Source organism: Callithrix jacchus, chromosome 7, assembly GCF_049354715.1.
Source record: "Callithrix jacchus isolate 240 chromosome 7, calJac240_pri, whole genome shotgun sequence".
Taxonomy (NCBI): Eukaryota; Metazoa; Chordata; class Mammalia; order Primates; family Cebidae; genus Callithrix; species Callithrix jacchus.
Genome location: NC_133508.1, coordinates 36,553,398 through 36,574,317, shown reverse-complemented (window position 1 = coordinate 36,574,317; position 20,920 = coordinate 36,553,398). Strand labels below are relative to the sequence as shown.

Sequence of the window (20,920 nt, the reverse complement as noted above, 5' to 3'; positions counted from 1 at the left end):
CAGAAAAATAGAGCAAACCTTCATAAAAATCGAAGAATAAAAACCCGTATTTGGTTGGGCACAGTGGCTCTAGCTTGTAATCCTAGGATATTGGGAGACTGAGGTGGGCAGATCATGGGGTCAAGAGATCGACAGCATCCTGGCCAACATGGTCAAACCCTGTCTCTACTTTAAAAAAAAAGGTTAGCTGGGCATGGTGGCACATGCCTATAGTCCCAGATACTCAGGAGGGTGAGGCAGGAGAATGGCTTGAACCCGGAGGCAGAGGTTGCAGTGAGCTGAAATCACTCCACTGCACTCCAGCCTGGTGACAGAGTGAGAATCCACCTCAAAAAACAAAATAAAAGAAAAACAAACAAACAAACAAACAGGTATCCATGAAACATCTAACATGTGCCCGACACATATTTGCGGATTTTCCTCACCTTAGAATAATGAGGGTGATGAAGACATTGGTGGCTACCTGACTTTCTGCTTCGTAGTCATTCTAGGTTGTTAAGAACAAAATGAACAGATACAATCTGCTCAGAATGTCTTCATCCTAGACTTTCACATGGCAGACTCCTCATCTTTTAGATGGGAGATTAAATGGCAGTCTCAGAAAGTTCTGCTCTGACCATAGAATTCCCCTGCCACTCCCATACCCATGCTAAATAGAAAGTTCTTCAGTTCTCTATCTTAACATTCTCTGCTTTGGTTTTAAGAAAAAGTTATAGTGATTTATAAGTGTTTTTTGTTATTCTCTTCCTACTACCATAGCATAATCCCTCATCTTGGATATTCAGAGACTCACTGCCTAGCACACAGTTGGTACTCAAAAAGAAACTGCTCCAGGTCAAAATGTTTAAAATTTCCACAGAAAAGTCTAACTTTCCAAACTGCTATATTGCTATTGAAAATCTGCAGTAGTAGCCTGCTGCAAGTTACCATCCCCTGACCACAAATTGGAAATCCACATGCCTGTTCTTACTCCACATTCTTGTCCTAACAATACTGCTTTCATTTAAATGCCACTTTGATCATTTTGTCTTGTATTCGTAAACAGATTTTCCTGTTTACAAAATGTTTTCACATTTGTTACAACGTTATTTCATCACACGTACCTAAGGGTAGATATAAGCACTATTTTTATAAACAAGGTTACTGGCATTTGATCAGGTTAAATAATTTTTTTCTCAGTTCCCACAGCTAGTAAGTGACAGAACCAAAATACAGACTTACCTTTGACATCCACTCATTGCTGTTACCACTATGTTGCTAATGCTTATATCTAAGTGGTGAGGTCTTTCCTATCTCTTCCACCTTCACAGTTGTGACCTTGGAATACATAATAATTATTTGACATGTATGTGGCTGCAAACATGGCTGCCACAGAGGGACTCAAAGTGTTATATTTGTGAAAAGAATGTCTAGTTATTAAAATGCTACTCAACCAAATTGGTGTTATATATAGTTTTACAGGTGTCCTATTTCTCATGTTTATCCAACTCTTGAAATCTTCCTTCAGATCTATACTGGAAAATGAAAATATACCAATACATTCAAGTCCCAGGCATGATCTTTTCAAGTTGCAAGTTGTACAAGTCTAAGACTACAGTTTAAACTATTTCTCTGAATCCAATTAAAGCTTTCATACATCTAGATATACACAGAATCATATATTTGCCCATAGGAGAATGCAGAGAAATTATTTAGTTTTCAGACAACCTTAACTTCAGAACTCAAATAGATTCCTAGTGACTTCTAAGCCATATATTCTTTCACACTATTCTACACTGCTTCTTGTATTAATCCTGAAAAGTAGCAGAATTGCACTATGCAGTAGTTATCTACTTCACACATGATTGTAAAGTATGTACTGATAAACGTCAGAAAATTATTTCTTATGGACACATACAGAGATGAGAGAATAAAGTCAAATCACCTTTTTAAATCTTAATATTACTCATTACTTACATTGTAAATAGCAAAAACAATAACAACTCCAACAACAACAACACACAGTACCTCAGAATCTGAAGATGACTTCCCATATTCTTTTGGTCCTGATTCTGATGTGGGCATCTTATCTACAAAATGTTATTCACAGATTCATATATGAGAACATTTATTACTGTAAGTGGTAAAAACATGTACAAACCTATTTCAATTTACAAAAATTTCAATAAAATAAACGTAATAGCAGGAATAGTATTTCAGGATTGAAGCAGATTCAGAAAAAAGAAATAATAGTATAAAGAAAGATAGCAAAAGTGTTTTTTAAGTAGATGTTATAGTTGGGTCAATAAAATTGTTTCCTAAATAATAGCATTTAAGCATAGAAAAAGTTTTAGAGATATTCACTAACAACACTTCTATTATTTTACTATAAAAACAAATTGTTATTACTTGTTTGATCTTGAGGAGCTTGTTCAATAATGCAAATATCATCTTCTTGTTGTCCAGTTACTGTCTTCAATGCTCCCTCCTATTACAAACAACAAAAAGCAATCAAAATTATAAACAACTTCAGAAAAAAATTGCATTTATTCACTCATTCAATTGGTCAGTAAAATTAAAAAAATGTATTGTAACTATCAAATCAGAGGCACTATCCTGGGAGAAGCAGAAAATATAAACAGAAGGTAGATTCTGACCTATATTTAAGAAATGGTAGAGACTTATGAAAACAAGAACAGAAAAGTAAAATTCACCAGTTCTACAATTTAAGTCAAGAAAACACATAAGGGCACAAAGGAGAAAACAATAAGTTTTACCTGAAAAGCCTAGAAGATGCTGCCATAATTGGGCCATATTTGGAAGGACAAAGTGCAGAGTCAGGATACAAAGAATCTAGGACTCTCGGTGCAATAGCATGTGCAAAAAAATAAGGCATGAAACAACATGGCAAATCAGGGGTGCCAAAGTGATGTGATAAAACTGGAACACAGTCAGAGGAAATGAGATGAAGAGCTGAAACGGGTCCGGACCATATAACATATGTGTCATTCTAGAATGTGAGTTTATCCCTTTGTGTAGTGGGTATCCACTCAATATGCATATGAGTTACATTACTACATACTTTAGAAAGGTGACCCTTTCAGTGATGTAAAGATAGATGAACATGGGGAGATGGGGCAAAACTAGAAAGGAGTACTTGAAAATTATAGGTAGAGAGTTAATTACAGTAATAAGAGATGGAAAAATATAAGAAGGTAGAAACTACAAAATTTGGTGTGTGACTGGACTGATGATGTGAAGGAGGATTAAAGTGTAGGTTGTGGGGGAGGGTTGAAGTACAGGTTGCAGTGCTTGAGTGTTTCACTGCTACTTCCCAGGTGTTATTTACTAGGATGGGGAAACCAGATGACAGGGTAGATTACAAAGAGTTAGAAAAGAGTCAGGAAAATAATAAAAATGACATTTTCTGTTTGAGACCCATAACATTTGAGGCATCCAAGGGGCTTGGAAGAAATATCTGGATAAATACATTTGGAGTATGAGTAGATGACCTACATCAGGAAAATTGCATAGCGTTAAGAAGATAAACATTTATAAGATAGACTAAATGGGAAGAATTAAATAACACAAACCTAGACAGAATGCTGAAATTTTTAAAATAAATCAACGGAGAGAGGAAAACATGGGATTAAATTTCTCCATTGTATATGTCCAAGTTTGTTTTGAGAACATAATTGTATTTATATTGGTAAATATTTATTTCTGAAATATTTTTGCAATATGCATAGTTGAATTGAATGCAAACATTTAATTCTAAGATGCCAATTGAAGATTCTGCAAAAGGACCTTTATAAAATTTAGTCTTGAAAGTTTTAATTGTACAAGAGAAATGCTTAACTAATAATAGAATTATGAGGCATTTTTAAGTACTACTATAAGGTGAGATGGAAATGTGAAACCTGTTTTAAAATTCACATACTTTCCTTATCTTCCTGTAAACAGTACAATGCTAGCTCAAATTGCCTACTTACACCATATAGAATGGTAGTTTAAAATTGGAAAAAAAGATTTCATATAAATCAAATAAAGCTATAATTATTCAAGTTGAAGATTTAACAGTTTTTACCTATATTTATGATTGTCAAGCATTCTCCCGTATTCACAGGAGAAATGAAGAGTATTCAAGTCACAATGTGCCCACTGCAGGACATATTTTTAAGAGTGAAAAAAGTCTTCTAGTGATAATTTTGTGTATTCTGGTAACAATCTTTCCATACATATAATTCTACGATAATAGGTACTCTACTTTTAAAAATTCACAAATATTGATCTATTCATTTGATGTGTGCATATACCATTACATATAGATATTAAGAGCAAAAGATGTCAGAATATACCTAGAGATGAATAATTTCTTTATTTAATTCTTTGACAGTGTTTTAGCTTAAAAATGATTTTTGTTTTTTAAGAGATCCAGATAAAAACCTTGTTCATATGACCAGAATATTTAATTTTAGTAACAAGATTAGATAAAATGCTTGCTTATTATTTTAATCTCTCTCTATTAACAAAAATATTCAAAACTGCTACCCAGGTTATTTCAAAGAGTAAGAAAAATCAGGTAAACAACCTAAGGATATATCAAACATTAAATTAGAAATCTTAAACAAGAAAGCAAGGAGTCAAAAATTAATAACAATTAAGCTGACAAGTCTTAAAACAGATCTCACTTTGCATTCTCCATTAATATAAGTAAAAATAGATTAAATAAACATAAATTTACTAAAAAAGTGAGAATTAAATTTTCTTTTATTTTTTATAATTTTTTTAGTTGATACAATGTAAACATACATGTTTTGGGGTTACACATTATAACTCAATACATTTACATATCAAATCAGAATAATTGAGATATTAATCACCTTTATTATTAACCTCTCCTTTATGCTACAAATACTCAGATTATTCTCTTCTAGCTATTTTAAATAGTACAACAAATTGCTCTTACCTGTAGTTGTCTTTATATTTTCTTTCAGCTTTTTATCAAAATCAGTTATAAGTCACTCAAAAAAACTGAGCAGTATTTTATTACCTGGCTATCATTTCTTAATTTTTATTTTAAATAATTTATATCATATCTTTCATTCTAGAGAGTTCAGGCACTCATTTAATCCACCCTTTTGCTGTGTTTTTATAATAATCTGTCTCACCTTGACTCTCTCATGCAGTCTCTATGTTTATCTTACCCTTCTTCAATGAATTATTTCCTTTCATCCTCTTCATCTAATTGATTATTATGAAAAACTAGTCATATCCATTAGATTATGTTTTAAGCAAAATAACCTGGGACAAAAATTTACCCTTACATTGTTTATAATATTGTGGACATAATTAACATCAAAAAATTTAAATTTCATATCATATTTTGTAATATCTCTTCATGATTTACAGTTGTATTAATTACCTCTTCTGTGGAAAAATGTGAGAGTTTAGTATTTATAGTACCTTAATTAAATGGGTTTACATTGAAATAGTATAGGTTGTTTCTATTCTGTATGTCAAAACCTAAATATAAATTAATTGTATAAATTTGGCTTCTTCCATGAAACAGAAAAAAGGGAAAAGGTCATGGGTCGGGAAGGGCAATGATTGATAATTGAAAACCATATATAGCAACTAAGTAGAAACCTGTAACTAAATAGGTTGAGAATTGAGACAGAGATGCCCTAAAAACCAGACACTGAAGAAATGTATTCTGTAAAAAAAAAGTCTCAGGTAAATCATTTTTAAAAAGGTGGAGGAGGAGGGAGAAACAAACAGCAGACATGACCAGTCAATCAAGTACTGAAACATGAGCTCCAGTTGTGAAACAAGAAAAAAAACTACTGTACGATATGTGATGAAATACATACAATAGAGACTTTTGCTTATAATATATTCCTATAATGCTGATCAGTATTTATACTACAATTAGCTATTTGGATAATACCTGCGTAATAATGATTTTAATTTTCTTATTATATAATAAGACATTCAATTGGATAAACATAGTCTTCAGCCACTACCTATAAGCTAGAACATTCTTACTACAGAGAAAAAAAATTTTTTAAAAAGGATAATTCATAATCTTTTCACCTGAAGAAACTATTGGTAATCAGAATCCTAAAGGGTAATGTATTGCTTGAAAAGAAATGTTTATAGAACATGAGGTGCAACTAAAATATATTAAATTTTTAAAATCTAAACTCCACTTGGAGGATACTAGAAAATACAGGGTAACCTGCTTTCATATTTACTACATATCTCTAATTAACTGACTTCTTACTCAAGAGATATTTTTTCAATTTATCTCCCCTGAACTTTTGTATTCTAACCATTAATAGAAAATATAAATTTAAGCCATATTTTAATATGCAATAAATTTAATTATTATATTATTCATATGATCTTACTTGTAACATTACATTATACAAAAATTCATTTGTCTACATATTTATTCACATTGAAAACCTCTAAAATGCTTTTTAGACTGTATTCTGGGTACTCTAGTATGCACACAAGCAAGTCTAACCTCTAGTATCTCATAGTGATGCAAGAGCTTCAAAATGATTATTTAAACAACTAAATACAAAATCTTCTGAAATTTAAAATTTTCAAATGTGATCAAAGATCTTTGAATAATATGTTTAAAAACTACAATTTAAAAATTCTGAAATTAAAATCTTACCATATCCTTATTAAGAGTCTTTGTGATGGGGGAGGACTCAAGATGGCGCTGTGAGAACAACCCAGGATTGGAGCTCTCGTTGAATCCGCAAACAGGTGAGTCGGAGCTGCATTTCCAGACTGATCTTTGTTGCCCACAGAACGGGGAAACTCCCAAGTATAAAAAAGACACGGGACGCCAGACAGTAGGTCGGCCTGGTGAAGCCGGCAGCCGGGGCGGCGGCGGCCGGCCCTACCCAGCAATCCCCAAAGGGCACGCTTTTCCGGGTGCCCTGTTGAACTGGCAACCTGAGACTTGAGAGGGCTGGACTTGAGACTGAATGAGACTTGGACAGTAGGCCAGCCCAGGGGATTGCAGGGACAGATCGTTTGGGATACCCAGTGGGACAAACAAAACCGTGATTTCAAACTATCCCGAGCAGATGGTCGGAGACGCTCTGTGGGGGAGGGGCGTCCACCACTACCGAGGCAACCCGTCCCTACTGAGATACACACCCACTGCTGACGCAGCCAGCCATTGCCGAGGCAACCTGTCCCTACTGAGATACACGCCCACTGCTGACGCAGCCTCCCGTTGCCGAGGCAACATGCTACAATGAAAAGACTCCACAACAGGGCGTGGCGGAGACCACAGCAGAGCCTGCAGGAACAGGGCGAATCACACAACAGCAGGGCGGAGCCTTGGCAGGCAAACAGTGGTTAGTCTGCCTTCTAGCTGGGCAGGACACCTCATTGGACATCGAAAAATAAAGTCCAAACCCCCCAACAGAGAGCATTTGAGAAAAAAAGGCTTTTTTTTCTTTCTTTTTTTTTTTTTCCTTTCTTCTTTTTTTTTATTGCATTTTAGGTTTTGGGGTACATGTGCAGAGCATGCAATACAGTTGCATAGGTACACACAGGGCAGTGTGTTTTGTTTGCTTTCTCCCCTTCACCCACATTTGGTATTTCTCCCCTGGCAATCCCTCCCCACCTCCCCCTCCCACTGGCCCTCCCCTTTTCCCCCTATAGACCCCAGTGTTTAGTACTCCCCTCTCTGTGTCCATGTGTTCTCATTTTTCATCACCCGCCTATGAGTGAGAATATGCGGTGTTTCATTTTCTGTTCTTGTGTCAGTTTGCTGAGAATGATGTTCTCCAGATTCATCCATGTCCCTATAAACGACACGAACTCATCACTTCTGATTGCTGCATAATATTCCATGGTGTATATGTGCCACATTTTCCCAATCCAGTCTATCATCGATGGGCATTTGGGTTGATTCCAGGTCTTTTAATGAGCTCTGTTGCAGCAGAATCAAACACAGCAGCCTAACAGCCCTGAATGAACAACAGAGCTCACAGCTCAGCAATTGAGCTCCAAAAAAGTACAGACTGTCTCCTCAAGCAGCTCCCTGACCCCTCTATATCCAAAAGACTGACATTTGGCAGGCATCATCCTGGGACAAAGATAGCAGAAAAAGAAACGGGTAGCATCCCTCAATGTGCCACAGCTGCTAGAGGTGCACCCCAGACAAGCAGGGCCTGGAGTGGACCTCAGCAGTCGTACAGTGAAGGGGCTAGGCTGGTAGAAGGAAAACCAAGTAACAGAAACACTTCATCATCAACAATCTGGGTGTCCACTCAGAGACCCAATCGAAAAGTCAGCAACTACGCAGACGACAAGCGGATAAACCCACAAAGATGGGAAGAAACCAGCGAAAAAAGGAGGAAAACACCCGAAACCAGAACACCTCGCCTCCTAGAAAGGACCAAAACTCCTCACCAGCAAGGGAGCAAAGCTGGACGGAGAATGACTGTGACGAAATGACGGAATTAGACTTCAGAAGGTGGATAATGAGAAACTTTAGTGAGCTAAAAGAACATGTATTAAATCAATGCAAAGAAACTAAGGAACTTAAAAAAGATATGAGGAAATGATAACAAGAATGGATAACTTAGAGAGGAATATGAATGAATTAAAGGAGCTGAAAAACACAATACGAGAACTTCGCGAAGCATGCACAAGTTTCAATAGCCGAATTGACCAAGCAGAAGAAAGAATATCTGAAGTCGAAGACCAACTCAATGAAATTAAACGAGAAACCAAGATTAGAGAAAAAAGCACAAAAAGGAATGAACAAAGTCTCCAAGAAATGTGGGCCTATGTGAAAAGACATAACCTACGTTTGATAGGTGTACCAGAAGGGGATGAAGAGAATGAATCCAAGCTGGAAAATACTCTTCAGGACATCATCCAGGAAAACTTCCCCCACCTAGCAGGACAGGCCAACACTCAAATGCAGGAAATACAGAGAACACCACAAAGATATTCTGCAAGAAGAGCAACCCCAAGGCACATAATCGTCAGATTCAACAAGGTTGAAATAAAGGAGAAAATACTAAGGGCAGCCAGAGAGAAAGGTCGAGTTACCCACAAAGGGAAGCCCATCAGACTCACAGCAGATCTCTCGGCAGAAACACCACAAGCCAGAAGAGAGTAGGGGCCAATATTCAACATTCTTAAAGAAAAGAACTTTCAACCCAGAATTTCATATCCAGCCAAACTGAGCTTCAGAAGTGAAGGAAAAATAAAATCCTTTGCGAACAAGCAAGTACTCAGAGATTTTGTCACCACCAGGCCTGCTTTACAAGAGCTCCTAAAAGAGGCACTACACATAGAAAGGAACAACCATTACCAGCCATTCCAAAATCACACTAAAAGTTAAAGAGCATCAACATAATGAAGAATCTACAACAACTAACAGGCAAAACAGCCACTTAGCATCAAAATGGCAGTATCAAATTCACACATAACAATATTAACCCTAAATATAAATGGACTAAATGCACCAATCAAAAGACACAGACTGGTAATTCGGATAAAAATCCAAAACCCATCAGTTTTCTGTATCCAGGAAACCCATCGCACATGCAAGGATACACAAAGGCTCAAAATAAAGGGATGGAGGAAGATTTACCAAGCAAATGGAGAGCAAAAAAAAGCAGGAGTTGCAATTCTCATCTCTGATAAAATAGACTTTAAAGCAACAAAGATCAAAAGAGACAAACAAGGCCATTACATACTGGTAAAAGGATCGATAAAACAAGACGAGCTAACGATCCTAAACATATATGGACCCAATGCAGGAGCACCCAGATACATAAGGCAAGTTCTTAATGACTTACAAAGAGACTTAGACTCCCACACAATAATAGTGGGAGACTTTAACACTCCACTGTCAATATTAGACAGATCAACCAGACAGAAAATCAACAAGGATATCCAGGGCTTGAACTCAGACTTGGAGCAAGCAAACCTGATAGACATTTACACAACTCTCCACCCCAAATCCACAGAATATACATTGTTCTCAGCACCACATCACACCTACTCAAAAATTGACCACATAATTGGAAGGAAAGCACTGCTCAACAAATGCAAAACAACTGAAATCATAACAAACAGCCTCTCAGACCATAGTGTAATCAAGTTAGAACTCAGAATACAGAAACCAACCCAGAACCACACAGCTTCATGGAAACTGAACAACTGGCTCTTGAATGTTGACTGGGTAAACAATGAAAAGAAGAGAGAAATAAAAAAGTTCTTTGAAACCAATGAGAACGAAGACACAACATGCCAGAACCTCTGGGACACATTTAAAGCAGTCTGTAGAGGAAAGTATATAGCAATAAGTGCCCATATGAGGAGAATGGAGAGATCCAAAATTGACACCCTATCGTCAAAATTGAAAGAGCTAGAGGAGCAAGATCAAAAAAACTCAAAACCCAGCAGAAGACAACAAATAACTAAGATCAGAGCTGAACTGAAGGAGATTGAGACACGAAAAACCCTTCAAAAAATCAATAAATCCAAGAGCTGGTTTTTTGAAAAGATCAACAAAATAGACAGACCACTAGCCAGATGGATTAAAAATAAAAGAGAGAACAACCAAATAGATGCAATAAAAAATGATAAAGGGGAAATCACCACAGATTCCACAGAAATTCAAACCATCATCAGAGAATATTACAAACAACTCTATGCACATAAACTAGTAAACCTGGAAGAAATGGATAAATTCCTGGACTCCTGTGTCCTCCCAAGACTAAACCAGGAGGAAGCTGAAACGATAAATAGACCAATAACAAGGTCAGAAGTCGAGGCAGCAATTAAGAGCCTACCACTCAAAAAAAGCCCAGGTCCAGACGGGTTCACAGCCGAATTCTACCAGACACACAAAGAGGAGCTGGTACCATTCCTTCTAAAACTATTTCAAACAATCCAAAAAGAGGGAATACTTCCCAAATCATTTTATGAGACCAACATCATCCTGATACCAAAACCCGGCAGAGACCCAACAAGAAAAGAAAACTTCAGGCCAATATCCATGACGAACATAGATGCAAAAATCTTCAATAAAATATTGGCAAGCCGAATGCAATAGCAAATCAAAAAACTTATTCACCATGATCAAGTAGGATTCATCCCGGGGATGCAAGGCTGGTTCAACATACACAAGTCTATAAACGTAATTCACCACATAAACAGAACCAAAACCAAAAACCACATGATTATCTCAATTGACGCAGAGAAAGCATTCGACAAAATTCAACAGCTCTTTATGCTAAAAACCCTCAATAAATGCGGTATCGATGGAACGTATCTCAAAGTAATAAAAGCTATTTATGACAAACCAACAGCCAATATCATACTGAATGGGCAAAAACTGGAAGCATTCCCTTTGAAATCTGGCACTAGACAAGGATGCCCTCTTTCACCACTCCTATTCAATATAGTTCTGGAAGTTCTAGCCAGAGCAATCAGGCAAGAAAAAGAAATAAAGGGTATTCAAATAGGAAAGGTGGAAGCCAAATTGTCTCTATTTGCAGACGACATGATAGTATACCTAGAAGACCCCATCACCTCAGCCCAAAAACTGAAACTGATAAGCAACTTCAGCAAAGTCTCAGGATATAAAATCCATGTGCAAAAATCACAAGCATTCGTCGACACCAATAACAGACTTAAAGAAAGCCAAATCAAGAACAAACTGCCATTCACAATTGCTACAAAAAGAATAAAATACCTTGGAATACAACTCACAAGGAACGTAAGGGACCTCTTCAAGGAGAACTACAAACCACTGCTCAACGAAATCAGAGAGGACACAAACAGACGGAGAAACATTCCATGTTCATGGTTAGGAATAATTAATACCGTGAAAATGGCTATACTGCCCAAAGTAATTTACAGAATCAATGCTATCCCCATCAAGCTACCATTGACTTTCTTCACAGATCTGGAAAAAACCACCATGAACTTCATATGGAACCAAAAGAGAGCCCGCATAGCCAAGTCAATTCTAAGCAAAAAGAACACAGCGGGGGGCATCACACTACCAGATTTCAAACTATACTACAAGGCTACAGTAATCAAAACAGCATGGTACTGGTACCAAAACAGAGATATAGACCAATGCAACAAAACAGAGGCACCGGAGGCAACACAACATATCTACAACTATACAATCTTTGATAAACCTGACAAAAATAAGCAAGGGGGAAAGGATTCCCTGTTTAACAAATGGTGTTGGGAAAACTGGCTAGCCATGTGCAGAAAGCAGAAACTGGACCCCTTCCTGACACCTTACACTAAAATTAACTCCAGATGGATTAAAGACTTAAACATAAGACCTGGCACCATAAAAACCCTAGAAGGAAATCTAGGCAAAACTATCCAGGACATAGGAGTAGGCAAGGACTTTATGAACAAAACACCAAAAGCATTGGCAACAAAAGCCAAAATAGACAAATGGGACCTAATGAAACTCCACAGCTTCTGCACGGCAAAAGAAACAGTCACTAGAGTGGATCGGCAACCAACAGAATGGGAAAAAATTTTTGCAGTTTACCCATCTGACAAAGGGCTGATATCCAGAATTTACAAAGAACTCAAACGGATTTACAAGAAAAAAACAAACAAGCCCATTCAAAAGTGGGCAAAGGATATGAACAGAGACTTTACGAAAGAAGACATATATGAGGGCAACAATCATATGAAAAAATGCTCATCGTCACTGGTCATCAGAGAGATGCAAATCAAAACCACATTGAGATACCATCTCACGCCAGTTAGAATGGCGATCATGAAAAAATCTGGAGACAACAGATGCTGGAGAGGATGTGGACAAATAGGAACACTTTTACACTGTTGGTGGGAGTGTAAATTAGTTCAACCATTGTGGAAGACAGTGTGGCGATTCCTCAAGGCCTTAGACATAGAAATTCCATTGGACCCAGCAATCCCATTACTGGGTATATATCCAAAAGACTATAAATCGTTCTACTATAAGGACACATGTACACGAATGTTCATTGCAGCACTGTTTACAATAGCAAAGACCTGGAATCAACCCAAATGCCCATTGATAATAGACTGGATTGGAAAAATGTGGCACATATACACCATGGAATATTATGCAGCAATCAGAAATGATGAGTTTGTGTCATTTGTAGGGACATGGATGAATCTGGAGAACATCATCCTCAGCAAACTGACACAAGAACAGAAAATGAAACACCGCATATTCTCACTCATAGGTGGGTGATGAAAAATGAGAACACATGGACACAGAAAGGGGAGTACTAAACACTGGGGTCTATTGGGAGGAAAAGGGGAGGGCCAGTGGGAGGGGGAGGTGGGGAGGGATAGCCTGGGGAGAAATGCCAAATGTGGGTGAAGGGGAGAAGGAAAGAAAAGCACACTGCCATGTGTGTTCCTACGCAACTGTCTTACATGCTCTGCTCATGTACCCCAAAACCTAAAATCCAATAAAAAATTAAAAAAAAAAAGAGTCTTTGCTTGCAGAACTGGTTGTTTACTTGGGGTAAAACCAGCATTCTTCATTTAGATGAAGAGTTTAAAGTATATTTTTCATGAAATAACTTAGAAAACACACTGGCATCCCTTAGCAATATAGATTGTGAGAAAGAGAATTTACATTTCTAAATTTCTACACTGTTTTTCTAATTAGACATAAGGTCTAGCTATGTTGCCCACTCTTGGACTCAAGCAATTTTCCTGCTTCGGCCTCCCTGGTAGCTGGAACTACAGGCATGTACCACCATGCCGAAATAAATTTTCACCATTTCCAATATTATTTCCATGTAATCTGAGAACCAAGAAGAGAAACTGAGAAAAAGCTGTCTCCTAAAACCTACATGATATCAAAATAATAAGTGCCAAAAAACCCATGTGGTACAGTTTAGGAATATAACTGTATCAGAGAAATTCCTTGATTACTCTAAGTAACTGAATCCATTAAAGATAAATTTAAGCAACAGTTTCATTAAGTTACAATAGAATAATTTTAAAAGTCACAGTAAGAATACTTATGTAAATAAATATTTACCAAAATTTATATATTCTTTATAGTGTAAAATGTTCTTCTAACCTGTCACTAGGTATTCTCCAGCTCATTCCTTTATTTTGCCTTCACCATCTCAAAGTATTAACCAAACATTTATTATTTACTAAAGTAAAACATAAATTTTTAAACCACTAGTCATATTTTTATAAAATGTTTTTATCTGACCAACTTGATATTACCAACATAAAATAATGATACTTATAGCACTGCTAAGCATCAAAAGTAAATACTATATATACAGAACTAGAGTACAACTGAGAAAATCAGTTAGTTCACAAGAGACCATTTTACCTTGTTAGCAAGACTGAAGTCTTCCTCAATTTTTATAGACTGTAAATTTTCCATAGATGGTTTGCTGAAAAGCAAAAAGATAACAGCAAAAATGAGCAAATTCATGTATTTAAAAAGAAACTCTGCTAGCTCCTATCTTGGTGCTCACTATAAAAAACAAAAACAAAATCTGGGGGAAGATCAGTCCTTCTCTATATTGTTTCTGGGTATAATTATACTACTGCCTCTGTTTTAAAAAAAATATTTTAGTTACATATTTTAGACTCTGCCTCCCCAACATTTAACAACCAATGAAAACTCACTTTTAGTTCCATAACAAATAGTTACAGCCAATATAATGGCATACCCAGAGTATAATTTGTCCTCACAAACCATCTGTCCTCAAGGATAAACTGAAAATCTACTTAATGGTTGACATAACTTCTGCTATCTAAGCTGGAACAAACTTGATAACCTAAAATGAGGTAGAAAGATACAGTTTCCTTGTCCCTTGTCCCTTGTCCCTTGTCCATTGTCTATCCCTGATTCAAAGACTAATCTGTGTCACTGGAAAATGACATTCTTTGTCTCTCAGCATAAAAACCACTTACGAAGTCCCTGTTGCTTCCCTTCACCCTAAAACACTACAGAGAATGCCCTGAAATATTTGAAATGTTGAAAGGCTGAACTTACAAATGTCAAAACGCAAATGTATATTTGTTATTGGGAGTATTTTTCTTAATAAAAACTGAAACTAAAAATAATAAAATTTGATTTCTTATTCTATACTGGTCCTTCCTTGTTCATGTCTACATAAACTAGCAAAGCCTTAAAAATATTCATACCCAAGTAGAGAGACTGCTAGGAAAACTGAGTCCTGGTGGTTGAATTTCTCTAAGTACTATATATATACAGAGAGAAAAACCTGGAATTGGGAAATACTACATATACTGCAAGTGTCACCCACTTCCAGATCTATCTTCTGCAGGGCTTCATAGCAGTCTCCAACCTTTAAACATTCAGCTCATCAAAGCAGATTACTGAAAAGTTAAACTCCAATCAACAACCTAGAAGCTCTGCATTTACGTGTTTCTGAAAATCACCTAAATGGAGACTCAGTCAGGCATTCACTTCCAACATAAGCATGTTACCAAAAACCCAACTGAAGTTCCATGACTTATTTGCCAGCCAATCTTACCCCTGCTTTACATGTACATGGGTAGGTCATCAGACACTTGGAAAAAGTGAGGCAAAGGATAGGGGACACCTGTCCTGGGGCACAGATCTATGTAATTCAGCAAACTTCAGTCTCCTAGCACTCAAGGTGTTCTAAGCCACTCCTGTGAAATTTGGGGTGAAAGAACATAATAGAACATTTCTATATGCTCATAGAGACTTTTCCCAGTAGCTCATTTTTAAGAAATTCTTTCAATAGAAAGCTTGAAGTTTGTTCATTCCTCTAATTAAACAAACAAAAATGCAGTGACCTATTCAGGACTTTGAAACCTATTTTAATATGCCTTTCCAGATAACTCCCAATGTCTTTTGTGTTTTTGTTCCTCTAATTTGTCTTCATCAAACTTGTCAGAAGGCCGATATTCTGATCTTTTTGGTAAAATGCTTACTCCTACCAACGCTGAGATTGTTTCTCTTCAAACTTAGCGTTTCCCTGATAATTCCGTTCTTACCTACTTCTACTGGGTTCTCCAGCTAATTCCATTCTTATCCTTTTCCATTGGTTTAATTAGCCCCATTCCCTATTCCTTTCTATTATTCAAACACTCACTTACATGATGATACAGAAACCAGAATAATGAGCTTTGAAATGAGTTCAAATGTTACTTCTGCTACCTCTTATATTTAAATAAGTTACTTTGAGTTTAAGATTCTCCACCTGAACAACGATTCTTCCAGGATATTAAATATAGGTCGAAATATGAATGTACTTTGATTATTCTCCAAGAGTCCTTACAACCCTAAGTTTCCATGTGCTTTTCGTTTTAGCTATAGAAATATGGGGCTGGCAGAAAGGAATAAAATAATAGAAGAAAAGAACACCAAGGAAATCAGAGAAGAAAGTAATCAGGAAAAGACTTTTAAAAGCCATGGTGGAAGAACAAAAATTCTAGAAAAAAATTAAGAATGCATGCAACTAGGCAGTGTACTGCCTTCAAGAAAAACTAAACTGGGAAGTCTGTAAATAAAGAAATCTGTTTAAAAAAAAAACCTTTAAAAATACTTAACAACATTTAGATATATGTAGATAATCTCTGCTAACAGGCAAAATAGACCAGGATTTACCTGGTCTTGCTTATGAAACAAAAACCTATGTCTTGAACAACATTAAGATATGTGTACATAATCTCCGCTAACAGGTAAAATTTACCTGGTCTTGCTTATGAAATAAAAACCTACGTCTTGTGGCCACAGCTAGGTAAGATCTGCTCTAAAAACTTTCATGGTAAAAACAAGGTACTGGTTACCAGCTCATCTGTCACACACATTAGAACAAACTCTTGGATTAACCAGTATTCTAAAGGAAAACTCTAAAAAAAGTTAACATATAACAAAATCTGACTTTGTGAATTGATCCCATCTGTACCTGTACCTTGATTCTACTGATTCACAGATTCTGCCAAACTATGCTGAGTGCCAAAAGAGGGATTTGGGAGCAATGGCAAACTCAAGGGTCAGCTACCTTTAATCTATGAAATCATAGGCCAATTAATCAACCTCTCTGAACCACAGTTGCCTGATTAATATAAAGTAGGTGATAGTAGCACAGATACTTTGCAAAGCTGTGTGACGACTATATGAGATGAAAAAATGTTAAGCACATAATATATTGTCTAGCCCAGAGTAGAATACTCAGCAGATAGTGGTTTCTTTTCTTTAGGTTTTTAGTTAACACACAAGTTTTAAAAAACTGTAAAATCTTACCTGAATATAGACTTTACAGAGCTCACATTCCCTATTTAAAAAAAGGAAAATACATTAAATCAACAAATATATACAAAATATACAGAATATTAAAAATATCAGAGGGCATGATGGCACATGCCTGTAATCCCAGCTACTTGGGAATGTGAGGCAGGAGGATTGCTTTTGGGAACTAGATGTCTGAGAGCATCCTGGGACACACAGCAAGATTTCAACTTAATCTAAAAGAATCATGCACACTTTCATGCATGCTTCTGGTCTTCTTTAAAAAAGCATAATACTGACTGGGTGTGGTGGCTCACATCTGTAATTCCAGCACTTTGGGAGGCTGAAGCAGGCAGATCATGATGTCAGGAGTTCAAGACCAGCCTGACCAATATGATGAAACCCTATCTCTACTAAAAATACGGAAGAAAATTAGGCAGGTGTGATGGTGTGTGCCTGTAATACCACCTACTTAGGAGCCTAAGGCAGGAAAATCCTTTGAACCCGGGAGGTAGAGGTGACAGTGAGCTGAGAATGCACCACTGCACTCCAGCCTGAGCAACAAAGGGAGACTCCATCACAAAAAATAAAAAATAGAAGCATAATACTCTGAGACTTTATTACCAAGACTCAGATGATTTGATGATTTGTGACAAAGCATTCCTTTGGGACCATACATTGAGACTATAGTAAAATTATTAAATATACTATTGGTAGGCAACTAATGAACTGAGAACTATTATTTCCCCTCCTTAGTAGTTCTCACATGCAAGGAAGGATAGACTTTATCACAATTTAATATCTACAAGTGAACTACAGTGTACAATAGTCATAATCCAAACAGAACCATTTACGGCTGACAGAAAATTGTATCATTATCAGAATAAGTGGATAGTGTCAACCTTAGAAAGTATAATTTCTAGAGAAATGAACTAAGAGCAGTTAGAACAGAGTATAAAGTAGTCACTTTTTATCTGCTCTGTGGGTAGAAAGAAACACACACAACATGATTTCCCTTTGCTCTTACACCACAACAATCATCAAAACAGAAGACTTCTGCAACCAAGTGTGTGGAGGATTTTCTCCACCAACAAGTAAGCAATCATTTCTGTAGCATATACCAGCTGGTTGTCCTCGATTCAATTCCAGCACTATCTATCTAGAAATAGTGTCAGATCCCAAGGCTCAGGTCTCAGTCTCACAAGACTGCCCTCCCACACCTGTTGCAAATCTGGGTCTCTAAAACTTCTAACCATCTTGTTTCAAGTTGGGGTTTCCGTGACTTCCTCTTTGGGCTTGAGCAATATGCTAGAGTGCCCCAAAGACTAAAGGAAACACCAGTTTATATAATAAACCAGTTTATTATAAAAGGATATCACAAAGGAGACAGGTGAAGAGATGCATATGGCAAGCTATGGGAGAAGCAATATTGGGCTTCCATGCCCTCCCAGGGCACTTCAGCCTCCAAACACTTCCATATATTCAGCTATCTAGAAGGTTTCTGACCCCAGTCCTTCTGGGTTCTTAAGAAAGCTTTATTAAATAGGCATGAATGAATAAATCTGTGGCCATTGGTAATTGACCTAACCTTCAGCTCTACTCACCTCCTAGGAGGCTGAGGGGTGGGTCTGAAAGTCTCAATACTGTAATCATGCCTTGTTCTTTTATTTGTGACAAACTCCTATCCTGAAGCTAAGGACTACCAGCTCTCATTCAATTATTAGCATAGAAAGACACCATTTTGGAGATTTTAAACATTTTATGAGTTGTATGGCAGAAAACAGTGTTGAAGACCAAACATATATTTCACAATATAATATCCATGGTTTTGATTTCTGTGATATCAGTTACTTAGGTCAACCATAGTACAAAAATATTAGATGGGGAATTCCAGAAATATACCAGTCATACGTTCTAAATAATGTGTCATTCTAAGGAGTATGATAAAATATTAAGACATCTTGTTCCGTCTCACCCAGGTCACATATCATCCCTTTGTATACACTCTCTGCCCATTAGTCATCGAAACTGTCTGTTCCTGAATCTCAACCATCAACGTTTTCATGACTCAATGATCCAGGGCCACATGAAGCAGATGATCCTCCTTCAGATGTGTAGTCAGATATCTAGAAATTAATAGTAGCCTAACACCACATGACAACACCTACCTCATTCACCTGACTTAATCTCATCATATAGGAATTATATCATCTCACAATCAACACACAAAAGAAAAAGGGGAGAAAAACAGAACAGTTTGAGAGACCACATTCACCTAACTTAGATTACAATATATTTTTATTGTTTTATTTTATGATGGGTTATTATTAATCTCTTACTGTGCCTAATTTATAAATTAAACTTTGTCATAAATATTCACATATAGAAAAAATGCATATATAGGGTTCAATACTATCCACAGTTTCAGACATTCACTGGTGTCTTAGAAAATACCTCCCATGGATAAGGGTAAATGCACTTATTTGTGTGTGTTTCCTAGCTAAACATGACCCCTTAACTTATGGCTTTCACAGGGAAAAAGAAACTGTACCAATCACTATTGTTATTTTTTAAGTTAAAAATATTCAGTAAAACAAATAAAAATAAAATAATGGTATAGAAAGACCTACATGTTTAAATATATCAATTGAGCTTCCGAACTTGATTCATTTTTGCCTGATGGGTCAAACTTTCATAATAGATTGATACTAGGCCACACTGGTGACAAAAAAGACTATAGCATGAACTACTATAAAAAAGCTTCCTTTGCCTTTAAATCTTATTATGTGATTACCCTACAATTATCTTCTACATGAACGGCCAGCAAACCATAGGCCACAGACTAAATTCAACTTACCAAATCGTTTTACTTACAAAGTTTTATTAGAGTATAATCATGCCTATATGACTTCTTTCACCTTACAATGGCAGAGTTGAACAGCTGTGATAGAGACCTCATGGTCTAACATATTTCCTATCTGGCCCTTTACAGGAAAAGTTTGCCAATTTCTGCTTTATACCATGACTAAAATGCCCTGATACTCAAATCTAATCTTGTGACTCCCCTGCTCAAACTTTTCCAATGAATGCCTGCAGAAAATGTTTCTGGCTTTGTATGCATAGCCACTATTTATTCTTTCTTGCTGCAGAAACATAAGTTTATTTAGATATTTATCATTCCATTGCCCCATCCCATCTCCAAAAAAAAAAGAAATCATTATTGTAAGCTAATCACAGTAATTACATATGCTTTCCTAGTGACTGGTTTACAAATGAGCATGTGGTATAATCCAGGCAATGAAATGTTACAGGAAGATTACCACAAGATTCCAAGTTTTCTTCCTATTTAAAAGATGCATGTGAACAAAAGCAGCACTTCCAGCCTTCAGATATTACCTTGAGAAAGCATGTTGATTGTAGCTATTGCTAATTAGCCAGCCATGAAAGGAGAACAAATAGGGCAGTGGGGAGGGGAGTGGGATACTAAGATATCCCTGTACCACCAAAACAAATTCGGTTCCTATGCTTTCAGCCATTGTTAGTTCGTCTAGTGTTTAGAGCTAGAAGTATTCTGAGAATTTTTCCAGGTTCTACAGAATAAGATCTACTCATTTCTGTACTATTAAAAAGCGTTGTCTAAGCTTGCTT

At 36.6% G+C, this 20,920-nt stretch overlaps 1 protein-coding gene across 1 annotated transcript in view; it reads right to left on the bottom strand.

Annotated features, from left to right (window-relative positions):
- ANKRD30A (ankyrin repeat domain 30A) overlaps nucleotides 1-20,920 on the bottom strand; it is a 215,475-nt gene that overhangs the window by 178,197 nt on the left and 16,358 nt on the right. The window contains exons 8-11 of the mRNA XM_078332937.1: nucleotides 17,288-17,318; nucleotides 14,369-14,432; nucleotides 2,389-2,467; nucleotides 2,008-2,069 (exon numbers count right to left, since the gene is read on the bottom strand). Coding sequence (XP_078189063.1) covers nucleotides 2,008-2,069; nucleotides 2,389-2,467; nucleotides 14,369-14,432; nucleotides 17,288-17,318 — 236 coding nt within the window. The remainder of the gene's footprint in view (nucleotides 1-2,007; nucleotides 2,070-2,388; nucleotides 2,468-14,368; nucleotides 14,433-17,287; nucleotides 17,319-20,920) is intronic.